Source organism: Kwoniella shandongensis, chromosome 8 (genome assembly GCF_008629635.2).
Source record: "Kwoniella shandongensis chromosome 8, complete sequence".
Classification (NCBI taxonomy): Eukaryota; Fungi; Basidiomycota; class Tremellomycetes; order Tremellales; family Cryptococcaceae; genus Kwoniella; species Kwoniella shandongensis.
This window is the reverse complement of record NC_089294.1, coordinates 359828-382837: the sequence shown is the minus strand read 5'-3', so window position 1 is coordinate 382837 and position 23010 is coordinate 359828. Positions and strand designations below refer to the sequence as shown.

The window sequence follows — 23010 nt, the reverse complement described above, 5'->3', positions numbered from 1 at the left end:
TGCATCAGATCAGGGTCTCAAGGAATGCATCGACCTGCATCCTCCGATGAATGTCGTACTCGTACGTATCTCTTAGGCTCGATGCTGCGGCAAGGGAGTGCAGATCTCACCCAACTAGTCACTCAGCGCGCCGCGTATGTAATCTTCATCGCATCTGCATCGCTCCAACATCACCCCCACCCCCCACTGTACGGATGTCGTCGTGCAAAGCAGGAGACAGACAGGCATACATACCACTGTGCTCATCATCTCTTTATGCATGCATGCATATGACAAACCATTAGATTGCTTACTACCTTGCATTCGGAGATGCTCTTGTGAACTTTTTTCCCTCTATACTCTGCTTCTTTGGTTTGCAGGGAAGTTGGGAACGCCACCGTACAGACCCAAGAACCTGAAATTGTAATAAAAGCGAAAGAGCTCAACGGGGAAAGTAGGAATTGGGTCTTGTCAAACTCTACCCGGATCGGAACTTGCTCAATGCGATTCTTGGCCTTTTGCCTTTTTCAATCCATCCGTCCATTCTGTTCTCCTTGTGCCATCTGCTATCCTTACATACCATAAACTCACGCCGATCTTCGGAGCATTTTTACGAGTTACTGCAGTCAAGCATATACCTCACAACGTAACAAGTTTGATCCCGCACGAGGTTGGTATGTATGTATGTATGTTATTGGACCATTATTGAATGATCCTACTTCCCACCGCCGTACCTGCATCCTTTCCGCTCAATCCCTGCCTTGGCACGCACTACTCCGATATCTCACATAATAATGTTACTCACAATTACGCAAAGATTCCCATCCCCATCCCTTCCGTAACTCACTGTTGTTTCCAGATCTTACAGCTCGTACTCGGTACTCGCACACTTACGAGAACTAGTCGTTGCGGTATCCACTTTGGAATCTGATAAGTCTGGATTCAAGCTCCAATCGCCTTGCGGCCGTACCATGTCATACGAGTCGACGTCTGATTGAGTGAGCGTTGCGGGTGGGGATCACTGGGAAGGAATGTTCAGTGATCAGAGCGCGTGCACTGCAGACTAACCCCGCACAGCGAAGCGGAGCCGTAATCTCGACCGGGAGTGATCACATCTGGAGAGCGAGATGCATTCTGCCCAACCAAACCCCGAAGAGCACTGCACGGTACTAACACCTCATAACACATCGAGCGGACCAATCTTGTTCTCAACGACGATGTGTACGCGACGCTACAGTTTGGCCAAGTCCCATCTGATCGTTCGTACACCTTACAACCGTAAACAGACAACGTCCATCTGTCCTCCCGAAGACACTCCGTTCATAATTCGTCCCGAAAGACGAAAGTCAATCCCCGTCCGTCCGATACCATTCACCGGCCATCCGAACATCCCAAGCGGCTCGAAGACACTTCTCGATCCCTCACAACCTTGACATTCCGAGTACTCTGGTGTGGACCTCCGCTCGGTGCTCCGGACCAAACGTTCCGATTACGGTAGTCAACGGGTAAGTTTAAGATGGGATCGCTGTCTGTTGAGGCTCGTGTTTTGATTTTTCCGAGGAGTACGACGATACAATACCATAAACACGAATACGATATGATCGGATGAGATGGTTATGAGCGACGTTCTGTGAGCGAGATCATGCTTGTGAGCGGTCCGAACCTGACTCCGAGTAGCTGTACGGACTGTAGGATGGGCGAAGATCATCGTCTGTCATCCCTTTCGGAATCGGAACCATACCATCTGGATCGACGGTCCGATTGTGTCTTTCCGAAAGACGTACGACGAATGTAGATTCTGGTGGACCGCCTTTTGGTTTCGGCTTTCGTTTCTGGCCGAGATAGTTGGTTTGATGGTCTCGAAGACGTGGACGTGTGGTCGTCGGGTCCGGGGTTTGTCCGATCACTTTGGATCGACACTCCGTTTTCCTCTTCTCATGAATGATCGAAGAGTGTACGACGAGTCCTGGATAGTCCGACAGTCCGACAGACCACTGTCCGCGAGGCCCGGTCGGATGATCCGACACTCTCTCCGCTCTTCGCTGAAATTTGTGGAATGTCGAGTACCGTTGAGATTCCGCTTCGGCGATTGAAATCATGTGTTGTACAGACGTGAAATCGGTCCAGTAGACTGGTTTCTCGGGGAGAGAGGGGTAATGATCGTACGTGTACACAGTACAGGCTCCGAAGATGGACGATTATCCGACAATCCTCCCTCTGTTCACTTCCAAAATGCGCAGAAGTGTGCGAGGGATGTTGCTCTTTCCCCGACCCGATACTTGGCAAGGCGCATCCGACGACAGCCTAGCACCCGCGCCCCGACATATACTGCTGACAGAGGTGATTCGGAACGAGCATAGGGGTCGACGATACTCCCTGCCGTCGCTATCCTTCTGTATCAGGCTCAGCTTGCGACTGGGCACACCGCGGTCAGCCGTCGTGATATCGGGGAATCTCCTAGAACGGACCTGTGTCGGAGTATCACATAATACCCAGCCGACAGATACCGATTGCGAGGTGCAGGGAACGCTACGGAGGAGGAGGAAGACATCGATGAAGGACGGCCGAGTGCCATACCACAAACCAGATCACGCATAAGCAAGTTGCACCGAGATTCAACCGTGAAGCCCCCCTTTTTGGCTAGATGAACGGCTGACGAACGATTCGAATGTCTCTCACCACCAAATGAAACTTAGTTAGACATAGTGTACCTTTACACACGAGTCGGAAGCTTGACATCGGTCGGAGTCTGAGTCAGATTAAGAGGGGGCGGTGTACAGGATATGATCACGGCTCGAGGCGGACTACCCGACAACGATGTCTGGTGATTCGTCACTTACCCTAACTAATTTCAGCATGTCGAGCTGGACCACGCGAATCTTGCTGGGCAAGCTGTCTTTGCCAAGACGAAAAGCACCGGCCTTCCCCGTTCCGTCTTGGCCTAGATCGGCAGTGTTGTCAGGCCGTTTGATACCGATGAGTATTTGATCAGCTTGGTTCACTGACCTATCAGTATGTAACAAAAGTCAGAGCAACATGTGGCTGCAGGGTATCCTTGTGCATAATGTACAGTATGTTACATGAATTCGTGTGCGCTCGACATGGCGATTCGGGTCGACGAGAGCGTTTATCCGCTGATCTTCTTGGATCTGCCTTGTCGCTGAAATTACATTGTCAGCACAAACGATACATGTTGTGCGAGGACCGACCAAACTCACCTTCTTCATCCTTTGTAGCTTCTTGGCGGACATCTTGGCCTTCATCTCTTCCATCCTTATTCTCTCTGCTTGTCTTTCTCGTCGATCTTTGATGATGGTTACTTTGCTGCAAGGGAGAGGGGATAAACATCATCAGCCACTTTCGTGATTATACACTTGGTTCAGGCTCGAAGCCGCGCCAAATGTCTCGGACGTAGAGCTCCTGATCATGGACAAATGCTCAACCAGAGCAAATACCGCAAGAAACGAAAGAGCAGGAGCCGTATCCCACATATCTGGAGACAAATTGAATGCAAGTCGCACTCACCGCTGCCTCTCTGTCTCTGCCTCCTCTTTCAGCTCCCTCTCGACCGCTTTTGCTGCCTCCTTCTTCTTCTCGTTCTCCATCCTCTTCTCAAAGGGAGTCTTGATCTCCGCACTGAGATAACTTCGTTTCAAAGCCGTCTTCTCGGATTTATGAGCTTTACCAGGAGTACGACCGAGCTTTGATGGTGCGACAGACACGATAACAGGTGCCGAAGAGGAAGAGGGGGTAGGGTCGGACATGGTCAATGTAGTGTGGTTGGATATATTTCTAACCAGGTTGAAAGAGAGCTCTTATAATGAGTGCAGTTCAAAATTGTGTGATAGTGAAACGCGAAAGACTGAAATCTGAAGCGGCAAAAGTCAAAAGCTGGAATGAACCACGGAGATCAAAATCAACTCCGTCCCCCGCTCGTACCTTTGTAATGTTCTCGTTCAGGGAAACGCGTTGTTACAAGCCACTCACTCAACTACATACACACATACATGTCTTGATTTCTTTCTTCTCTCAATCTCTCTATACCTCATCACCATTCTTGTTCTTTGTAAGGACATTCTTGCCTTCTATCGTCTGCTTGTCCGATTCGCTTCTTGCTACCTTGCTGTGTGAGGTCTTCTTGTCGTTTGTGTCGCACAATAGCGAAAGAAAACGAAAAACAAACAAACAAACAACCTTCGGCTGGACCGATTTCTATTACAACAAGAGAAATATAATTAAATCATGTCAACTCCAACACCTGTGCAGAGCACACCGAGAAAGAGAAAGGCGAGAACCAGCGATGAAGGTACACCGAGAACAGTGAAGGGGAAAGGCCGAGCTGGGTAAGCTATATTCCGCTGCTTTGTGCTGGGACGATAGCTGATATTGAGTGATTTACGTCGATAGCCCCCCTACACCCAATCCTCCTTTGGCACCTTTCCCAACTCCTCCTGCTACTCGAACTCGGAAAGCAAAGTTTGTCGAACCTGAGTTTGCTGCTGAAGACTTACCGACTCCCCCTGCCTCTCGTCCTTCCACGAGCACCGATAACCTGCCGCCCCATCTCCAAACATTACTCAACATACATCGGTCCTTCAACCTCGCCCTTTCTCTTTACATCGCTACCCATCCTCCGGTCCTTCCACCTCATCCTCCTTCCGCGACGAGTGTTAAGATGCCCAATCTCACAAACTACCTTGCGATCAAGGAGACCGTCGAACGAACATCGGGCAGAAGATTCGGTACACAGGAACTTGCACGACTCGCATGGGTCTGGTCATGGGATGGCAAGTCATTGCCTGATGACAAGGCGATCTCAGAGAAGAACAAACAGGCCATGCTTGAGGAAGACAATCCTTTCTTGGTACCTACGACCCCTGCTATCGGGACCGGTGAAATCTCAGGCTTGAGTTATTTGATCACTCCAACTCGAACCCTGGATCCTACAACCGGGAGAAGGGTGTACACGCATGGGATTGGGATTGAGCTAGAACTAAGAGTCGGAGAGACTAGACAGGTTCTGCATGGTGGTTCTGAAGGTGGCATAGGTAACAAGGGACAAGGAGGTGGTATGGGTGCGATTGGAAGGTGGAATACTGCTGGAGAGACGAGAGAAGATGCGTTCCGTGAAAGACTAGAAAGATGGGTTGAGCTTAACGGAGGATATGAACCGCCTCCCAAGTCAATCCTACCTACACCTACAACCTCGGAGAACTCTTCTCGATCTTCCATTCCCCCAATCCCTATTCTCTCTCTGCCACATCTCCCTTCATCTACCCTATTACCTGCCGCCAACCTGTTCTCGGCAATGTCATCGCCCGCATCTTCATCAACGGTCTCACTCACACCCAAAAAACAACATTCAACGCCTTCGAGCAGCTCGTCAAAGACAGCTGGTCTGTCAGATCCGTTCGAATTGAATGAGGGGAAAAGAGAGATTACCAAGACGAAAGTGGTACGACCAGGGTCGGTTGAGGAGAGAAGACAAGCTATGATGGACAGAGTGAGTTAGCCAATGCCTTCGCTGTCAAGATGTGTACTAACTCGTGTTCTTCTTTTAGATCAAAGCACGTGCAGGAGGCGGTAACGGTTCGATCGCTACACTCGGTTCTTCCCCTGGCAGTCTCATGAAGCGAGGCGGTAACTTGTCTGCAGCGGGTCAACAAGAGGAGTTGAAGAGACGAAGTACGCTCAGCAGACTGGAAGGTGTAGCAGAAGGTGTATGGATGTGAGTGCCGATCGGAATCGCGACATGAAGTCGATTTACTGATACTCGGGTTGTTTCCAGGATGTTCTCTGCACCTTCACCTGGTCCAAGTACTTTACCTACCGCTCCTCGAGGCCGAAGAAAGGCCATTCCAATGTCCGAAGTAGCCGATGTTATCGTCAAATCATCCAAAACTCCCATCTCGACTGCTGAAGCTCAGTCTTCCCTTCAACTATTGACGGAACTATGTCCATTCTTCTTGACATGCAAGAACGTTGCCAGACAAGAATGGTTAGAAATGCCCTCTGCGACATTAGCCGCGGCTCCCCCTTCCCCAGGATCGAATGTCGGTTCGTCTATCTCAGTTCCTGGTCTAGGAGTGGGATTGCCAGTATCCCCCTCGACCCCGGGAAGAGGGAAGGTGGAATTGGCTGGTCCGGCAAGTCCGGGCAGAGTGCGAAGACAAGGTGGATTGAGAGAAGTGAGGGAGAAGATCAGGAGGGAGTTGGAGAGGGATTTCTGAGCGGAGTGTGGCGTCAGTATTGTATCGCGTATTTTCTAGAACATCAATGCATGAGTTTGCATATTGTCTATCACATCGTGTTCATATTCTTGTATCGCTCTGGAGTGTCATAACGATTTCTGCGCAAAACCTGCGAGTCTCACACATCCGGGGTAAGGCCGATACGTCGACCAAACAGGGTATATCGTAGCATGCCGGGTATCTCCTTCCTTCCTCGATAACACCTTCGATTACCTCACTGCTTCGGTCTATCCACCATCGTTACACCTATCAGAGGCTTCTCATCCACTCCTTTCTCGTCTTGTAACACTCTTCTGTCTATGAACAGACCTGCGATACCGACGACGCCTAATATCACTCCAAAAGCGATCCGCGTATTGCCGGATAGAGCTACGTGCGGAATCAGCATGAATTCGTGAGACCGGACAGAGAGCCGGGATAAGGGGGCACGTTTGACATACAGAGATATGATTGGAACAGTGATCTACTCTTCACGTTCTCCGGTATAGGTGCAGCACCAGGTCTAGTGATTACTTTACGTTGAGTATTAGATGTTGTAGCAGTGGAAGGAGGAGGGAAGAGCGGTCTTCGATCAGGTCGCGAAGTGGATGAACGGGGTGATAGAGCTGACGACGCGGATGCGGAGGAGTTTGCACTCGGCGTCGAGCCGGACGAGGAAACAGGAGGCTGTTGAGACATTTCTAATGTGACGTATTTGTGGTCGTTATTATGCTCTCATGTCCAGCATTCTCTCAGCTGTTTAAAGTGGACGTTGATCTTTCCTCGAACAGCTTGAAGTCGATCGGAGATGTGCATGATCTCCGCTCGTCGCCGAAAGCTCATGTGTTGTAATGTCCGGGTCCGTTCAGGCACACACACACACGATGCAATATCACTCAACCCGGACTGCTCCGCCATCACACATACCGGCACCGCATTCTTGGCACCGCCGAGGAGATGGGATTGCATCACATCCCTCATCTCTCATCTCCTTTGACTTGATACTTTACACCATTGCCACCCAACTTGCACCGCACTGTATATATCCATCTATATATATCGTGTAAACACCCCTCACCTTTAACTGTTGATCTTCAACTCATATCACACTTCGCTTTTCGTCTAACAGCAAGCACATCACTAGTCAGTCAGATGTACAACCAACAATACTCGAACGGGTACGGTGCCCCACCACCACCTCAACAACAACAGGGAGGATGGGGTCAACCTCCTCCCCAATCTTATCAAGGTGGATATCAAGGTGTACCCCCTCAGCAACAACAGGGCTACGGCGCCCCTCCCCCACCTGGACAACAACAATGGAATGCACCTCCACAACAAGCTCCCTATGGCGGTGGAGTCCAACAGCCGTACGGCGCTCCTCCTCCCCATCAAGCACAAGCACCTTACGGCGGTCATTCACCTCAACCTCCTTATGGTGCACCTCCACCCCACCAACAACAATATGGTGCACCCCCTCCAACTCAACCACCGTATGGCGGTGCGCCCCCACAACAGCAGTACGGTGCACCTCCTCCTCAGCAGCCAGGCTACGGTGCCCCTGCTCCGGGCGGTGCGGCTGCGTTCTTGGGAGTAGCGATCCCTGCTCCTCCACCAGCTATACCCATCAGTCAATTGTCGGGCTACAATCCCCAATTCGATGCGGAACGAATTAGGAAGGCTACAAAGGTGAGTAAGAAATGCTCTTTCCCTCAGAGAGCTGTCCCCCAAGCCAGATACAGATCAGTACGAGACGCTGATTGTCTTGGCAACGTGATAGGGCTTCGGCACAGATGAACGAGCAATCATCGATACCCTATCTCCCCTTGATCCGTTCCAGATGGAAGTTCTCTCAAGGACTTATGAGCAGACGGTTGGAAGATCACTCCAGAAGACTTTGGAGAAAGAGCTGTCCAGTTGGTGAGTCGAAGCGCACAGTGCCTCCTGTCTGCGATTTCAGATTTTTGGAGCTCAGGACATTTGCTCACAAGTTATCGTTCAGGCTCGAATACACGCTCGTCCTCCTTGCTCTTGGTCCCCTAGGAGGAGATCTTCACCTCCTCCACAGGGCTTGTCGAGGTGTCGGAACACATGAGGATCTTCTCAATGAGGTCTTATTAGGCCGAACAAACGAGGAGATCTTTTACTTGAAGGATGGGTACAAGCGGGTCTATAATCAGGATCTACAGGCGACCATCAAGGGTGAACTTAGTATGAAGACCGAAAGGTAAGCCTCATCCTGCTGGTTGTACGGTGTATGCGGAGTAGCAGAGAACTGATCAGGTCGGTGACTCGGTAGGATGTTCAACATGGCTTTGTCGGGTCAACGAGACGAGTCGACTTTCGTCAATCAACAGCTTGTCCAACAAGATGTCGAGACGCTTTACCGAGCGGGCCCAGGAAAGGTCGGCACGGTGAGTTGTGTCCTCGACTGGACAAAGGAGCTGTAGCTGATCAGGTACTGTCGTATTGCAGGACGAGATTGCTATCTGTGGTATCCTTTTATCCAGATCCGAAGCGCACCTTCAAGCTATCGCTCAAGCTTTCCCTCAAAGACATCGAGTTTCCCTCTCTCAGATGTACGTTGACGTTGACGTGCCTCTACTAGATTCGCGGACGAGATAAGCTGACAGCCCCTATCGCTATTTGCAGGATCCAAAGCGAGTTCTCGGGTCACATGCGAGATGGACTGTATCACATCGCTCGAGGCGCAGAGGGCGATGGTCGCGGTGTAGTGCGAGATGCTGAATTGCTCGAAGCTGCAATGAGAGGCGTAGGCACAAAAGACGAACGAATGTGAGTTCGGTCCTGCACAATAATCGAGGAGTCAATGAGGAAACTGATCATACATTCGTCAATGAATAGGATCTATCGCATTGTGAGGAATCACTGGAACAGACCTCGTTTCGCAGCGATCAAGAACCAATACCAAGCTCAGTATAAGAAGAGCTTGAGAAGAGCGGTAGAGGGCGAGACGACGGGCAAGTACGAGAAGGCTCTGGTGGGGATCATAGAGCAGAACTAGACGTGACGCAGACTGTTGGGGGTGATAGGCAAGTAGCGTAGAGTAACTTATAAACAATAATGGAAAGTGGAAGAATGTATAATCTTGGTTGGGAATATATACACACGGATATGTTTACTGGTACGAGACAACAGTGCTTTCTTGGCTCCGAACAGTTGTTTAGTAGCGCCCGAACCAGCAGAAGTCAAGAAGGATGGGTCTACACGACCTCCCCCAACTTGCTGTTTCCTTCCCTCGTGACAATGCTCCGATCACATTCACGGAGTCGTGATGCAGTGCATGTTATACAGATGATTATACAGTCAACTTCACTACTTGAGTACTTCGCAAGCTCTCCCCTACGTCAGGCTGCGATACGAGCGAAAACAGTAAGCACAAGTCCTTGACCGAATCATCGATCCATCGTCAATAGAGGAGATAACCACTGACCTTCTCTATTACGGTTCTCCATCTTCACTCTCTCCTCTCCGTCTGTCCGCACCTAGAACACAGGGACAAGAGCACTGCTCAGTCCTGATCGAACGAAAGCGACACCGATGATGAAGATGGTAGTTGCTCGAAGAATGCTGAGGACGATTGAGACAAGCATCAGCGTTGATCGACGGGCTTTTGTACTCTATGTCGGCATGTCCACGGCGACTCTCCACAGCAATATCCACCGCGTGACAGCAGCCCTTCACAAGAGGCACCCCGTCCCGCTGTCCAGCGTTTTCCCTCAAGAGCACTGGGTACACGTGCTCTCTCAAGGATGCCGCTGTACTCCCGTGCTACCTCCCTTGGTCTTCCATGCTCTTCTCCCTCCACTTCGATTGTTCTCTTCGTTCGTAACACTTGGCTATTCCATATCTCCAGCATCTTCCATTCACCCTCGGCTCGGCCGTAGCTGTGTATTCCTTCCACCCGTCCCATTTCTGTCCTACCACACAGCTTGGACTTCGGATATCGATATTGATGACGATCACTCACTTCAAGTTACCTTCCCGATGAGCAGGGTTGATTATTTGGTCTTTCCAAATAGCAACGAGGGGGTTTGAGGGTTGAGATCCGGCAGGACCGAGATATTGAGGTGCGGCCATCGTGACTGATTGTTTTGGTGTAGTGTGGAAGGTAGTTTGGTGAATGTGTGTTATGTAGACCGAGAATAAATCGAAGAAAAGACAGAAGTCAGTGTCAGTGGTCATGGTCATAATTGAAATGATGCGAGCTGCTAAAGCAGGATGATGTTCGGTGAATTGGGAGAATCTATCAATGTGGCACTTTTCCCACCTTTGCCTTTGTTGCCACTCAACTGCTCCTCCACTCGTTCAGTCCACCTTCGGATGACTTTGAAAGCGGTCAATCAACTATTCCACCAATTTACCGCTGTCGCTGTTCGTCATACGATATTCGTACACACCATGTCATGCTCGCACGAAGCACATGACCACGATCACGATCACGGACATGATCACGGACATTCACATGACGCTCCTCTAGAATCGTCGCCTCTCGATTCGTTATATGGTCAAATCGATACTCCGAACGTCACTGCGCTGAATGCAGAAGGTGGAGGAGAGACCGGACAAAACGTGATCAAGTAAGTCCCACATGCTATCGTTCTGAGGCAGGGAGAGGATGGGTTGTAGATGGGCGTAATCTCAGAGCCATTAACTGACTGATTTGATTAGGAGCTGGGACTTGAAGGACGACGAAACGCTCGTGAGTACCCGTGCGTAACCAATCACGCAGACTGTGAATGCTAATATGCTGTACTATTACAGTGGTGCGAATCCGACGTGGACGACGAACTCATCATCAAAAGTAAGTTGACCGCTTCAGATACGTTCCTCTGTTGAAGCTGATTGGACAGTATTCCAGTCCCATTCACTTCGTCTGTCTCCTTACGCTCAATAACGCTCAAATCCGGTCCGTCCGGCCAAACGCCTCGAGAAATGCATCTCGTGAGTCTCCCTGACCTATTTGCATTTCCATGCCAGCTTAAAATTCACGCCCATCATCGGGTGAAGGAAAGCTGCGACGCTGATGAAAAACGTTTAGTTCCGAGATAATCCAGGATTGGACTTTTCAGACGCATCTTCCTCTACATCGACGCAGAAGTTTGACGTCGTACCTGCTCGAGAAGGCGTAGAATATCAAGTCAAGTGCGTCTCCAATCTTGACCTGTCCTTCGCTGTATATGGATTGATCTAACATTTACGCACCTCGTAGAGCAGCAAAGTTCAACGGTCTCACTTCTCTCACCCTCTTCTTCCCTGGCAATTCGTCAGATGGAGAAGAAGAGACGACGCGTATATATTATGTTGGTCTAAGAGGGACTTTCCAAGCGGTACGTCCTGCTCAGATCTCCTCTGAAGGTTTCCACTGAACAATCAGCTGATATAATGGTCGATCTTGCACTTCGTAACGCAGCTACCGAATAGACCTGGTGTAATCGTTTATGAATCAGCGGCAAGACCGACGGATCATAAAGTGGACGGAGCAAGTTCAGGTCAAACTTTCAGACCAGGTTATTGAGCATGCGAAGATGACTCGGGCATGAGAACGAAGCTCACAGGCGAAAAGAATATCGATGCGACAACTTACAGCATATCAGCGGGACTCATGTGAACTTCAATGGAAAATCCCACAATCAACTTAGGTAGTGTCGAGCATGCATACGAATTATAGAAGATGATCGATCCCTTGATAACAAAAGAACTTCAAGTGGTCAAACCTTGTGGCAATGACTCGTCATGTATTGTCCATCTACGGCCATAGAAGTGAGAAAGTGCCGTATCCCGTCAGATCTGCGAAGCCAAGCTCGCTATCGCTCGGTTAGTACCAAGGTCGGGGACGACTTGGGAATCCCGAGTGCTGTAGTTTTTTGGTGTCAGAAGGCACAGGACAGTCACTGATGAGGCGACGGCTCGCCTCAAGGCAGCGAAGATAACGCAACGAGTCACGTTGCAGAAGAAGAAAATTATTGCTACAGATTGCCACCACCATGAGTTATCGTCCGTTTCCCATCACGGAGATACCATATCACCGCAGAGCTCAGTGCCGCCGGTCGACACGCTCGACGCTCTCTTCCGCTCGTTCTTCCACTATCGTATCAGGTTCCTGCACAACGGCCCCGTTAATCGCCAACTTATCCAAATTAGGTGCTCCAAGCGCAGCCGCCGAACTCCTCCTTCGTTCTCTTTCAATAGCTTGTTCTTGTACAATCTCTTCATGTACGTTTTTCTTGATCTCTCCGAGATCTTCTCCTCCCGCATGTTCCTTGTCGGCCTGTCGAAGATCGTCAATATATAATCTCTCGATTGTTGGCAGAAACAGTAAAAAAGCTCACCTTTGTGCCCATCTTCATCCACCAACCCATGCCCATACTCTTCCCCTTCTTGCCATCAACGCTCTCTCCCACCTTTCTGGCCAACTCTTCATCCCAAAGACCCGCAACACTGCACATTGGCGGTCTTTCTCCACTCTTCACCCAACTGAGATCTTTGGGTAGATATCCATCCTTCTCCGCTTTTGTCCGGTCGGCATTTCGGATGTCGCGCCATTTCTTCAAGCTTGAAGAATATTTGTCGTCCCATTCGGCTCGTTTTGCCAACCATTTTTGAATCGCGCCGCTTCCGTGGACTTGACCAATATGTTCTCGCAATGCAGGATCAAGAGCCGGCACTGCTTCGATGGCTTCAAAAGGTCTTATATGTCCATGTGTCGAGACTCTTTCCGCGACAATGGTTCGATCTCCTACAAGCGGTTCCGATCCCACGACAGTGACTATTCCCTTGATAGGTGTAGGGTCATCAGTGGGATTTTCAAGTGTCGAAACTGACTCGTCAGAATCTGAAGAAGCTTCAGACTCGAGATCTCCCAAATCGACCTCTTCTCGATTGGCTTCGATCCCGGCTGAAGAGGTGATAATCGGTTGAGTGAGATCGACGGTTGACGTAGCAGTACTGGATGCTTGAGATGGATTCGAGCTGACCAGCGTACTGGAACCTCGCGAAGGATGTCTAAGAGAATGATGTGACTTCTCGTGTCGCAATTTGCGTTCGATTGCTTTCTGCGCAGCGGTGAACGCCCAGATGTTGAAGCTGTAAAGTATTAGCTTGATGCTTACAGTAAGAGCGACACCAGGTAGCTTACTTAGCGCATGCCCGGTACATATACTTGGAGCTTCTGGTCCAGCTTAAAGTGGGTACGACATGGCAACATCCTTCGTATATCTGCAAATGGACTTTGGTCGGTTTGTACTTGTCGATCATGGCCGCTTGATCGGGATATTGGGCGAGTGTTGTTGAGGATGGTCTGTAGGTCGTAGGAGCAGCTGCCTTATGTGCGAGATAGATGATCTATGAGGGCCATGAGTACTGATCAAGGCTGAAAATGATGATCCACATCAAAACATACCTCATCTCGCAGTAATTCACCTCCGCCGCCAAGCTAAAGAAAGAGTGACCATCAGTACCTAGCAGACAAGCGGAAAAGATTTCGGCTCACAATCAGGAGAGGACAGAGACCTCCCAGCGAACCTAGATTCACGGGGGACACCAAAGGATGAGTCAGAAGGTTGTTGGGGCTGGGCAAAGACAAAGTTAGCCTTGATTTGGTGGTCGTACGATTGTGCGAAACCCACCAATACATTTGGATCTGCTCGTCGAAGTGCTGCTCCCTGCCGTCGGGCATTGTGACAGTGATCCCGTCGCCAGGTATGGGTGGCCAAGCGCAACTCGGCTTATAGTGGAATCTAAGCATTCATGATCAGCATCCAAGTAAATCGGTTGTTTCAGAAGGAGGTGCCGATCTCAACGTACCCGGTCGAAGGAATGAAATCGCCTCCATCCCATCCACCTATACTCGGCATGCTATGCGTCAAGTCGACCCAAGGGCTGATCAAACTTGCTCCAGCTGGCATTGGTAAGCCCATCTCTCGGATGATGACCAGTAGCGAGATGACCATTCCCGCGCCAGCCGAATCGCCCATGAAGATGATACTGGTCGGTAAGATTGGTTCGTGTGCACCAGGTGGTGGGGATATGAGGTACAGATACGCTGCGAGGGAATCAAGGATGCCGCATGGCTGGAGAGGGCTGTCAATACAATTGCGATATTGCCAGACTGACCAACTCACGAAAGGGTACTGCGGTGATAACCTGTAGGCCGGTGAGAAAGCCCTCGCTCCAGCCTTCCTTGCATGACGCTGCACCTGGTATCGATGGGTTTCGAGGGAAGAGAAGAAGAACGCGCCACCTGGAATTTTCATCAGCGAATGTTAGGTTGTCGTACCGTAGCAGGATACTGATCACCTACCATGGATGTACAAAATGACTCGATCAGCGGCGACCTCGGCTCCGGTGCTGTCCGTGACGCTTCCCAAGGTAGCAGACCGGTGCGGCAGGTATTTCCAAGGATCTATACCCGCTACAGTGGGACTTGGGGCTGCACTCGTGGTATCAGGAGTGGTTTTCTTGAGTGCAGTTCGTCTGATATAGTCTTTTTGCATCTGAGGAATGTGCAAGGTCAATTAGTGTCATTGTGGACGCTTTCTGGTCGACTCACCTCTATCCATTCTCCTTCGAGTGGCTTGCCTCTGACCCTCCACCATTTGTCTCCACCTATGATCTTGAGACCGCCACCTTGTTCGCCTTGTGGTCCGTACGTGGAAAGATGCTTGATCAGGATGTCTTCGGCTGACTTGATGTTTGTGTCTGGGATGACTACCACCTCTTTCCTCACCCAATCTGTGGGGGACATCATCAGCCATCGCGTATTAGAGCAAATGATTTTCGAAGTGGTCTCGGGGGGCAGAGCGGCAGACGACAGTATGGTCTTCTGCACTGCAAAGAATTGGCCGTCCTAACTACCTACACAGCACCGGTCTAAGGTGGGTGAGATGGGAGTGAAGGCAGCGAGTGACGTATGGGGATTGTGTATTTCTTTTCAGGAGGACGACTGTCTCGTCATTGCACTCACGAGGTGTGGGTACCCAATTGGCAGTGAACGCTTGCACCTCTTCGACTCCATGATGACTCGCAAAGTCCAAAAATCTCCTGACTACCTTCAATCCTTCTTCGTAGCTCAGCTGATCTTCAGGACCTCCGCCTGGTCCACCTTCGTCGAGCGACTTCTTGCTTGACGATTTCCGCTTTCGTCTTGCGAGGATGTGGGCGAAGAAGGTGGATATGACCGTAGGGGTCGTTGCGATGGCTACGGAGGGTGTACCGTAGCCGTTTGGCATTGTGAATAGGTCAGAGGTCGGGATGAGGATGTGGTACGAATCAAAGGAGAACGGGATGGCTATCTGGTTTGTTGTTGATGGCTGTATAAGGTTGTCACTGCATGAGCACTTGTTAATTAGAACCATCCGCTGTGGAGTCTCCACAAACAGACAGATGGGGGTGACGTGGAATATTTGATGCGGATGTATACGAGTGTGTGGCTTATCTACAATTCGCTTATCACTCGAATAGGACAATTCAACCACCCAACACGAGATTCAACGAGATCAGCGCAGCCTTGTAAAGATAAAGTAAAGTTCGACTCGTTACAAGCTGCATCCTATACTCCTTACACTGTCTTTCTTTGACTCATCTCATCACTTTCGAGCAGTGTGAGACTACCACTACATCGGTCGTCACAGAGTCTGTTGTCAGCGCGACACAAGGGATTGTTTGTCTGCTCCTCCGCCAATCAACCAACTACCACAACCAACATGTCCGACGCTACCCAACCTACCATTGTTGAGCAAGCTCAAGATGCTGCTTCCAAGCTTGCGACCGCTGTCCAGGATACTCTTAGCCTGGGTGGCAACGCTGAGGATGCTGCCAAAGCTGGTAAGCTCACATTAGTGTTACAGTGACATTTGTATTGAGCTGATACCGCCTCTGCGCTTAGGCCTTCCTGTCCTCTACATTGACGAGAAAGCAGGTTCTGACTCGACCGGTACCGGTGCTGAACTCGAGCCCTTCGCTACCCCTCTTGTGGCCTACCAGTCGCTCAAGCCTGCTCCTACTTCTGACGCCACTCCCTCGTCTGTCGCTACTTTCATGGTGAGGAAACCCGACTCTGTCGAGCGCAACGAATGGGTCGAGCTCTCCGCTTCAGCCAAGAAGAAGTTAGTGAAGTCTATCGGTGGATGGAGAAAGTCCGAGGCTAAGCTCGCTGCCGAGGGTGAGAGATTGGAGAAGGAGCGAAAAGCTCAAGAGGAGAAGGATGCTCTCAGAAGGGAGGAAGCGAAGAGTGTTGTCCTGGTCGACGATCCTTCAAAGGAGGCTAAGAAGGTGAGCAAGCAACCCTTTACACTGGATCGGTTGCTGATGATTTTTTAATGTTGCGCAGACCAAGATCTACGCTGTCCCCGAACTTATCGGTTCTCGAGTCCGAATCCAAGGTTGGGTTCACCGATTCCGACCTCAAAAGACCAACTACTTCCTCGTCGTTCGGGACGGTTCCGCTATGCTGCAATGTATCCTTACTGGCGACTGTATCCGAACGCTCGATGCCCTTGATCTTACAACCGAGAGCACTGTCGAGGTTGTCGGCACTATCGAGAAGGTCAAGGAAGGTCAGACTGCTCCTGGCGGAGTCGAGCTGTTGGTAGACTACTGGAAGATCATTGGTCGTGCCCCTGGTGGCGCAGAGGCTTTCGAGGGTCGACTCCAACCTGTAAGCTTCTCATGCCCGCCACTCGTCTGTGCATAGAGCTGACAATGACATAGGATACCGACGCTTCTATCCGAGCTGATCTCCGACATCTTGAACTCCGAGGTGAAATCGCTACTTCTGTCATGCGAGTTCGAGCTCTCTTGTTGCGTGCTTTCCGAGAACGTTTCAACGCTCGAAGAATCACCGAGGTCACTCCCCCTTGTATGGTCCAGACATCGGTCGAGGGTGGTTCTACACTCTTCGAGTTCGACTACTACGGCGCACCCGCATACCTCACTCAATCAAGTCAGCTTTACCTTGAGACTGTCTTGCCCAGTTTGGGTGATGTTTACTGTATTCAGGAGAGTTTCCGAGCTGAAAAGAGTTTGACTCGAAGGTGAGCAGTTTAATTAATCATGAATTGCAATAGCTGACTGGACTCCGCTCACACAAAGACATCTGTCCGAATACACCCATCTCGAAGCCGAGTTGGTCTTCATCCAGTTCAAGGACTTGCTTGATCACCTCGAGGGCATGGTGAGTGTCTATGCCAACTTAGTATGAAGAATAGACCGTTAGACTAAAACGATCGCACGACAGATTTGCGAAGTTGTCGATGTCCTTCTCGCCGACCCCGTTGCTTCTGAAATCATCAAGGCTCTCAACCCTGATTTCGTTGCTCCTGCCCGACCTTTCATGCGACTCGACTACCGAGATGCCATCAAATATCTCAACGAGCACGGCATCACCAAAGAGGATGGATCCGACCACGTTATCGGTGACGATATCGCCGAAGCCGCCGAACGAAAGATGACTGACCAAATCGGCAAACCCATCATGCTTATCCACTTCCCTAAACTCCTCAAAGCGTTCTACATGCAACCTCTCGCTTCTGCGCCTGACTTTACGGAGAGCGTCGACGTCCTCATGCCAGGCGTGGGAGAGGTTGTTGGTGGAAGTATGAGAATCACAGATTACGATACTTTGATGGCGGCGTACAAGCGAGAAGGTATCCCCTCCGAACCGTACTACTGGTTCACGGATCAGAGGAAGTACGGTACTACCGAACACGGTGGTTACGGTCTCGGTGTTGAGCGATTCCTCGCCTGGTTGCTCAAGCGATATACCGTCCGAGAATGTTCTCTTTACCCTCGATGGATGGGACGAGCGACTCCTTAGTGGGCAGGTAGTAGAGCGGTATATTTTAGACATAAGGGGGAGAGGTACAATATGCATTTTATTATGTTATAGGTGACACTCTTTTCTATGCCTCTATTCCATCTCCGACCACTACATCCAGGACAGGGCTGGTATCAAAGCTGTCAGCTGACATCTCCTTGACGCTGAGTGCCAAACTCACCTCATCAGGAAATCTACATCATCCCCTACACCTGTTACTCTGAGCTTCTCGACTCTATGCACGCCCTCTCTGAGCGCCATGAATCGTATTCTCGCCGAAAGACTCGAGCCTGGTAAGAGTGGTCCACACCGTATATCGTTTTCCAACGGTATCAGTGCTGGCGCCGAAGCGATATGCGATGCCAATGTTGATTTTAACACTACCAGTGATGACGACGTTCAGCTGATACTCATAACGTGTGGAGTATCTGGTGGACATACCAGAATCTTCGAGACCCCAATCTGGTTCATCCGTCCTTCTTTTCCGTCTTCGATCTAACACTTCTCTCACTTTCACATCCCATCCTGAATTCTCCCTACTTGGGACACTGAGTCTGAATCTCCTGACATCTTCTGTCCGATTATGCACAAACACCTCGATCGAGAACGGTTCCAGAGGTCTAACATGCGTTGTACCACTTCCTTCTCCGTTGTTGACGGTATTGCCGTTCCGAGCTTGAGGGAGAAGTTTCACAGACAACAACAGACCGTGATCATTTGATGTAGGGACTGGTGGTCGAGCGAGAGAGACTGCCCTACTACCAGGAGGAGGAGCGTTCATCGCTTGACTAGGCATCAAAGGTCGATTTCTAGCTTGCATCTGAGCATGTTCTCTATCCTTCTCAGCAGACACGAGACTTGCCAAACTGTATCGCTTATCGCCAACGATCGCATTAGGAGGAGCAGAGAGAATCTTTGACGATCGATTCTTTGCTGGATGAGCTTGTTTCGCAGACTGCGAAGCGTAGAACGGTGCCAAGTCGAGAGAACAGTTCCATCGCGAATGAAACGTCTGTGTTGGATACGCAAATCCGGCGTCATCGCGATGATATGGTCGTCCGACGACAGTGATCGAGACGGGTCTCTGTTCATCTCCTCGTCCCAAACTCTTTGCGACAGCTTCTTCAACTCCGTTGGTATTGCCTTCTCGATCTGTAGGCGATGCTATCGAAACGTCGTAAAGGAGATTATATTGCTCAATCGAGCCAAGTCGAAGAGGGAAACCGTCACCTTCCGGTTGACAGACCAACTCCGTCGTGGCTCTTCCACCTTTCCCACCAACTTCCACATTCACCTTCTCCACCTCGAATCCGTTGTCGAGATCGGTTTCAACACTGTTCTCGACTTCTACGCAGAGTACAACGCGGCGTTCGCCTTCACTCTCCTCGTCGTTCGCTGCCTCTGCATTGCGAGGTGGAAGCAATTGAGGAAGAAATAGGGTACGCATTCGAACTCGTAAGCCAGGAGCCAGGGACAGTACACGTCGATATGACTTCCGTAGCGTCGTCGAGCTGGACGGTATTATAGTTGTAGGAAGCTGGCCACGCTCTCGACTGGGTCCGGAAGTAGAAGCGGTAGAAGGGGTAATGAGAGATGGCGCTGACGCTGGCGTAATTGCGGATACGGGCAAGGGCGAGGGCATAGGGACAGAAGGAAGCGATAGATCCTGACGCAATGACGGAGCCAGTCGAGTTGCAGGCATATTTTCTTCGTCTGCGGGTCTTATTAGCTGCCGCGATATGTGTGTGAGAGCGATGTGATCTTACCTCCTACCAGACCACCAAGGAGATCTATCTCTTCCATTCCAGCTATATCTTCCCCATCCTCAAAGTCAAGGTCATCCCGATCTGTGCCGTCCGTTCTGATCGTCTCCGTCCCACTTCGGATGGACATTGCATCGAGACTGAGCGCTCCCTTCCGGTGAGTCTTGGTGTGAGTAGTTGTTTGATCTCGCAGTGTTACCGATGCTGTGAGTGCCAGCAGAGGGTTCTGCACCGGAGTACGGACGTACGCTAGCATTGTATACGCTTAGGTCCGAATGCCACAACACCAGATCATAGGTAGACTCACCGACAGGTACCTCTCCTCGCCAAATGACCTCCCACCCTCCTTTCCGTCTAAACACCCTCCTTCCCCATCCACTGCCTTTCCGTTCTTTACCCTCTTCCCACGGACCAGATTGCTCTTCGACCGCTCCTTCCCATACCACCACGCCTTCAACATGAGCATATTGCTCTTCTCCTGCACTTGTAGCTGGGAAGGGATTCGGAGTTACCGGAGGAAGATGTGAATCTCCTCCTCCGTCGGTATCGGTTCCTACCGGACGGGGTGTAGGGGGGAAATGTTTTGGGGTTGGAGGGGCGAGAGTTGAAGAAGCTGATAATGGCGTTGGAGTTGGCGGTACAGATCGCTTGTTATTTAAGGGAGGAAGAGGGGGAATGAAAGAAGCTGTCATTGAAAGCTAAAATGAGGAACGGGTAAGCTGTGCGCTCTTCTAGGTGCTCTCGTCTCGTGGGCAACGGAGAGGGAATCGTGCACTTACCTGCAAGCGGCCCAAGAACCGCAACATCTCAGATGTCGGCTCCTTCGCATCCAAAGCAGGTGTTCCTGGTACGCTCGCAAGACTCTCATCCGATAGACTCATTGCAATGAGATAGAACAGCTTCTCATCTAGGGATCACCAAACAATATTATCAGTATAGACACCTAGTTGACAAAGGTCGGAAACAGCTCATGTTGCGTGAGGGCAGCCTTCCGGACCGGATGAAGGTACTGTCGCCATTCCCTCTATTTGAGTAGTATGAATGGGAGACGGCACTCACCAAAGTAGGCCGTGCTACGTGTTGGAGCATCCTCCACGTCCTCCCACCATTTTGGTGACTCATCTTCGTCCGGATCAGGTGGGAAAGACGATATCTCAGGAATGACAAGATCGATCGACGCAGCGTGAAAGAGAGCTTCGTAATGCGCCGCAGAGGACATTGAAGGGGACGGCATCGTGAGCGTTTTTATTGAAAGCGGAACAGCGAACAGCCGACACGCTCTGTCGATATGCTGCGATGAGTATGAACTGCTTGACGTTCAACAATAATAACGAGACGCGAACTACAACGAGAGCGAGTTGGTTTGTGTGGAGCCCCCGATGTCGCTTTGGTGCATGCTAGACTGCCACACCAAGTACAAGGGGATGCAGGACAAGGTCCAGTACAAAATGACAATGTTGAGGCTTGTTGCATTGTTGATGCAGATAAGATATTTGTTAGTGATAGCAGAGACAACAAGGGGAGTGCTGACTGGAGTAGCAGTGAACACGACAATTGCTGCGATGGACCGGATCCGGTGATGGCCTGTAGAGGAGGGCGGGGGTGGTATCACACACACCTGCTGTTGTCACCTGTCCCGGGCAGACCTGGTAGACACCAGAGACAGGATAGACAAGGATGGTTCAAGGCAAGCTTAGAACGCAACTGATGAAGGTGAGCCATGAACTTGAGGACCAGTTGACAACAAGGGAGCTTGCTTGAAAGGATCAGAAAGCCGAGAAGTGTGTGTTGTAGAGATGTAGAAAACACCGTCTAAGCTTTAATGGTATGTGCAAGGCTCCGGAGGAACCGAGGCATGAACAGGCCTTGAACGATGTAATCAGTCTGAAAGCATAGGAAACTCTCCAACCTTAACGTCTGTCTTCAAATGCCATCGACTTGATGTGGTCCAGGTTGATCTAGGGTGACCTTCTTGTGCTTCAGAAGCCGTCCAGCTTCTAGCTGTCCTGGATCTGTCCGGTCTTCCTTTGTGAACCCCTGTCAAGTCAGCAGCATGAATCGATATCGCTCAAAGACAGGAAAAGACAACAAAGTGACAGTAAGTCAAAGTCTGGTGAGAACACGACTCTTCGTTGAAGAGCGATCTCTTTGTAATCAACAAGAATGTATGGAGTCCGCAGATTGAACTCAGCAGGTTGTATGTTCCAGTCCCAATCACATTCATGTCACAATCATTCTCTTCTACTTCTTAATATAACACATACCTCCTCTACCGGAACTATCAACTTTCATCGTCTCCCATGATCATCAGTATGAACGCTATCCAAGTGTCCTGTGGAGTACGCAACATAATATGACATGGCCATGAATCATTTGTCCACGATCTTGTCCAGATCGCTTTTGATTCCACTGTCCATTGGTAGCCCGACACTTGTTCTCCACTGTCGATTTCGCTCGCGCCATGCGATATAGTGGAGTCGAGTATCTGACTGAACAAGGTCTTTGACATAGTCAGAGTCGCAATGATTTGGGCAGCGTTTGTGATCTGAATACACAGCAAAAATGGGCACGTGCTGCATATCGGTACAACCTGGTTCGGCGCACTGCAACAATCGATTGCCCCACTCAGAGAACTCTAGGTTCGAAGCGGAGGTCCAGGACATCTGTGTTGATGGCGATTTGTCAGTAAGTCTCTCATCATGACGATGTCGTCAATTCAAACTGTAGAGAACAGTAGAACGTTTCCGCTCTTGTCACTAATGAGACGAGGAAGACTTAAGGTGTGCTCGGACAGAACGTACCTGGGTTGAGTCAGACACCTCAACAGGTGATTGTGGTCGTCGCACCGATTTCTTGGAAGTGGTTGATGGTCGGGACGACTCGGTTCCACCGCCAATGGATGACTGGGCGGGAGCAGAGCCGGCAGCAAGGATGCCAGACCTGGGGCCTGATGCTGTATTGTAGCTGTTGTTGGGACGTGTTCTCATTTTGGCAGATTGGTGTGTTGTTTAGTTGATACAATATTGAGTGGCGTTGTTGTATTTCATGCGATTTGGGAATGACAACCAGAATACTCACACGAGATACTCGAGGGGAGTGGCGAGGAGCGTACTGCACAGTAAATACATAGGCCAAGACTCCGACAAGGTGATACTGACGGTCTTCCTTTGGTCATGACACTCTCGAGAAAGGATTGTTACTC

The 23010-nt window shown here is 50.3% G+C and overlaps 8 protein-coding genes and 1 non-coding gene across 9 annotated transcripts; 5 read left to right on the top strand and 4 right to left on the bottom strand.

The window, feature by feature from the left end:
• Positions 1–3106: 3106 nt before the first annotated feature.
• Positions 3107–3743, bottom strand: CI109_104601 (rRNA-processing protein CGR1; the record flags this gene model as incomplete). The annotated part of the gene is made up of 3 exons (XM_032006641.1): positions 3107–3139; positions 3198–3303; positions 3505–3743. The coding sequence occupies 3 exons, from the start codon at positions 3741–3743 to the stop codon at positions 3107–3109; spliced, it is 378 nt and encodes a 125-aa protein (XP_031859004.1).
• A 478-nt stretch (positions 3744–4221) lies between these two features.
• CI109_104600 (uncharacterized protein) lies at positions 4222–6209 on the top strand (the record flags this gene model as incomplete). Its single annotated transcript, XM_032006642.1, has 4 exons — positions 4222–4322; positions 4387–5482; positions 5541–5707; positions 5768–6209. The coding sequence occupies 4 exons, from the start codon at positions 4222–4224 to the stop codon at positions 6207–6209; spliced, it is 1806 nt and encodes a 601-aa protein (XP_031859005.1).
• Positions 6210–6444: 235 nt separating this feature from the next.
• Positions 6445–6908, bottom strand: CI109_104599 (uncharacterized protein; the record flags this gene model as incomplete). Its single annotated transcript, XM_032006643.1, has 2 exons — positions 6445–6599; positions 6671–6908. The coding sequence occupies 2 exons, from the start codon at positions 6906–6908 to the stop codon at positions 6445–6447; spliced, it is 393 nt and encodes a 130-aa protein (XP_031859006.1).
• Positions 6909–7361: 453 nt separating this feature from the next.
• On the top strand, positions 7362–9234 carry CI109_104598 (uncharacterized protein; the record flags this gene model as incomplete). Its single annotated transcript, XM_032006644.1, has 7 exons — positions 7362–7898; positions 7990–8129; positions 8212–8436; positions 8509–8623; positions 8685–8788; positions 8862–9005; positions 9075–9234. 7 exons carry the CDS (start codon positions 7362–7364, stop codon positions 9232–9234), a joined length of 1425 nt encoding a protein of 474 aa, XP_031859007.1.
• A 1397-nt stretch (positions 9235–10631) lies between these two features.
• Positions 10632–11748, top strand: CI109_104597 (uncharacterized protein; the record flags this gene model as incomplete). The annotated part of the gene is made up of 7 exons (XM_032006646.1): positions 10632–10810; positions 10902–10932; positions 10995–11034; positions 11092–11174; positions 11272–11375; positions 11443–11560; positions 11644–11748. 7 exons carry the CDS (start codon positions 10632–10634, stop codon positions 11746–11748), a joined length of 660 nt encoding a protein of 219 aa, XP_031859009.1.
• A 232-nt stretch (positions 11749–11980) lies between these two features.
• On the top strand, positions 11981–12095 carry CI109_104596. The gene has a single exon (XR_004236754.1). It is a non-coding gene; the product is annotated as a 5S ribosomal RNA (ribosomal RNA).
• A 172-nt stretch (positions 12096–12267) lies between these two features.
• Positions 12268–15460, bottom strand: CI109_104595 (uncharacterized protein; the record flags this gene model as incomplete). The annotated part of the gene is made up of 11 exons (XM_032006647.1): positions 12268–12501; positions 12563–13316; positions 13369–13574; positions 13633–13665; positions 13723–13801; positions 13859–13969; positions 14037–14302; positions 14354–14472; positions 14533–14725; positions 14782–14963; positions 15196–15460. 11 exons carry the CDS (start codon positions 15458–15460, stop codon positions 12268–12270), a joined length of 2442 nt encoding a protein of 813 aa, XP_031859010.1.
• Positions 15461–15934: 474 nt separating this feature from the next.
• On the top strand, positions 15935–18045 carry CI109_104594 (asparagine-tRNA ligase; the record flags this gene model as incomplete). Its single annotated transcript, XM_032006648.1, has 6 exons — positions 15935–16055; positions 16117–16502; positions 16561–16887; positions 16941–17263; positions 17322–17403; positions 17467–18045. 6 exons carry the CDS (start codon positions 15935–15937, stop codon positions 18043–18045), a joined length of 1818 nt encoding a protein of 605 aa, XP_031859011.1.
• Positions 18046–18130: 85 nt separating this feature from the next.
• CI109_104593 (uncharacterized protein) lies at positions 18131–21042 on the bottom strand (the record flags this gene model as incomplete). The annotated part of the gene is made up of 7 exons (XM_032006649.1): positions 18131–18173; positions 18227–18425; positions 18487–19758; positions 19812–20057; positions 20116–20506; positions 20588–20715; positions 20868–21042. 7 exons carry the CDS (start codon positions 21040–21042, stop codon positions 18131–18133), a joined length of 2454 nt encoding a protein of 817 aa, XP_031859012.1.
• Between the last annotated feature and the right edge of the window lie 1968 nt (positions 21043–23010).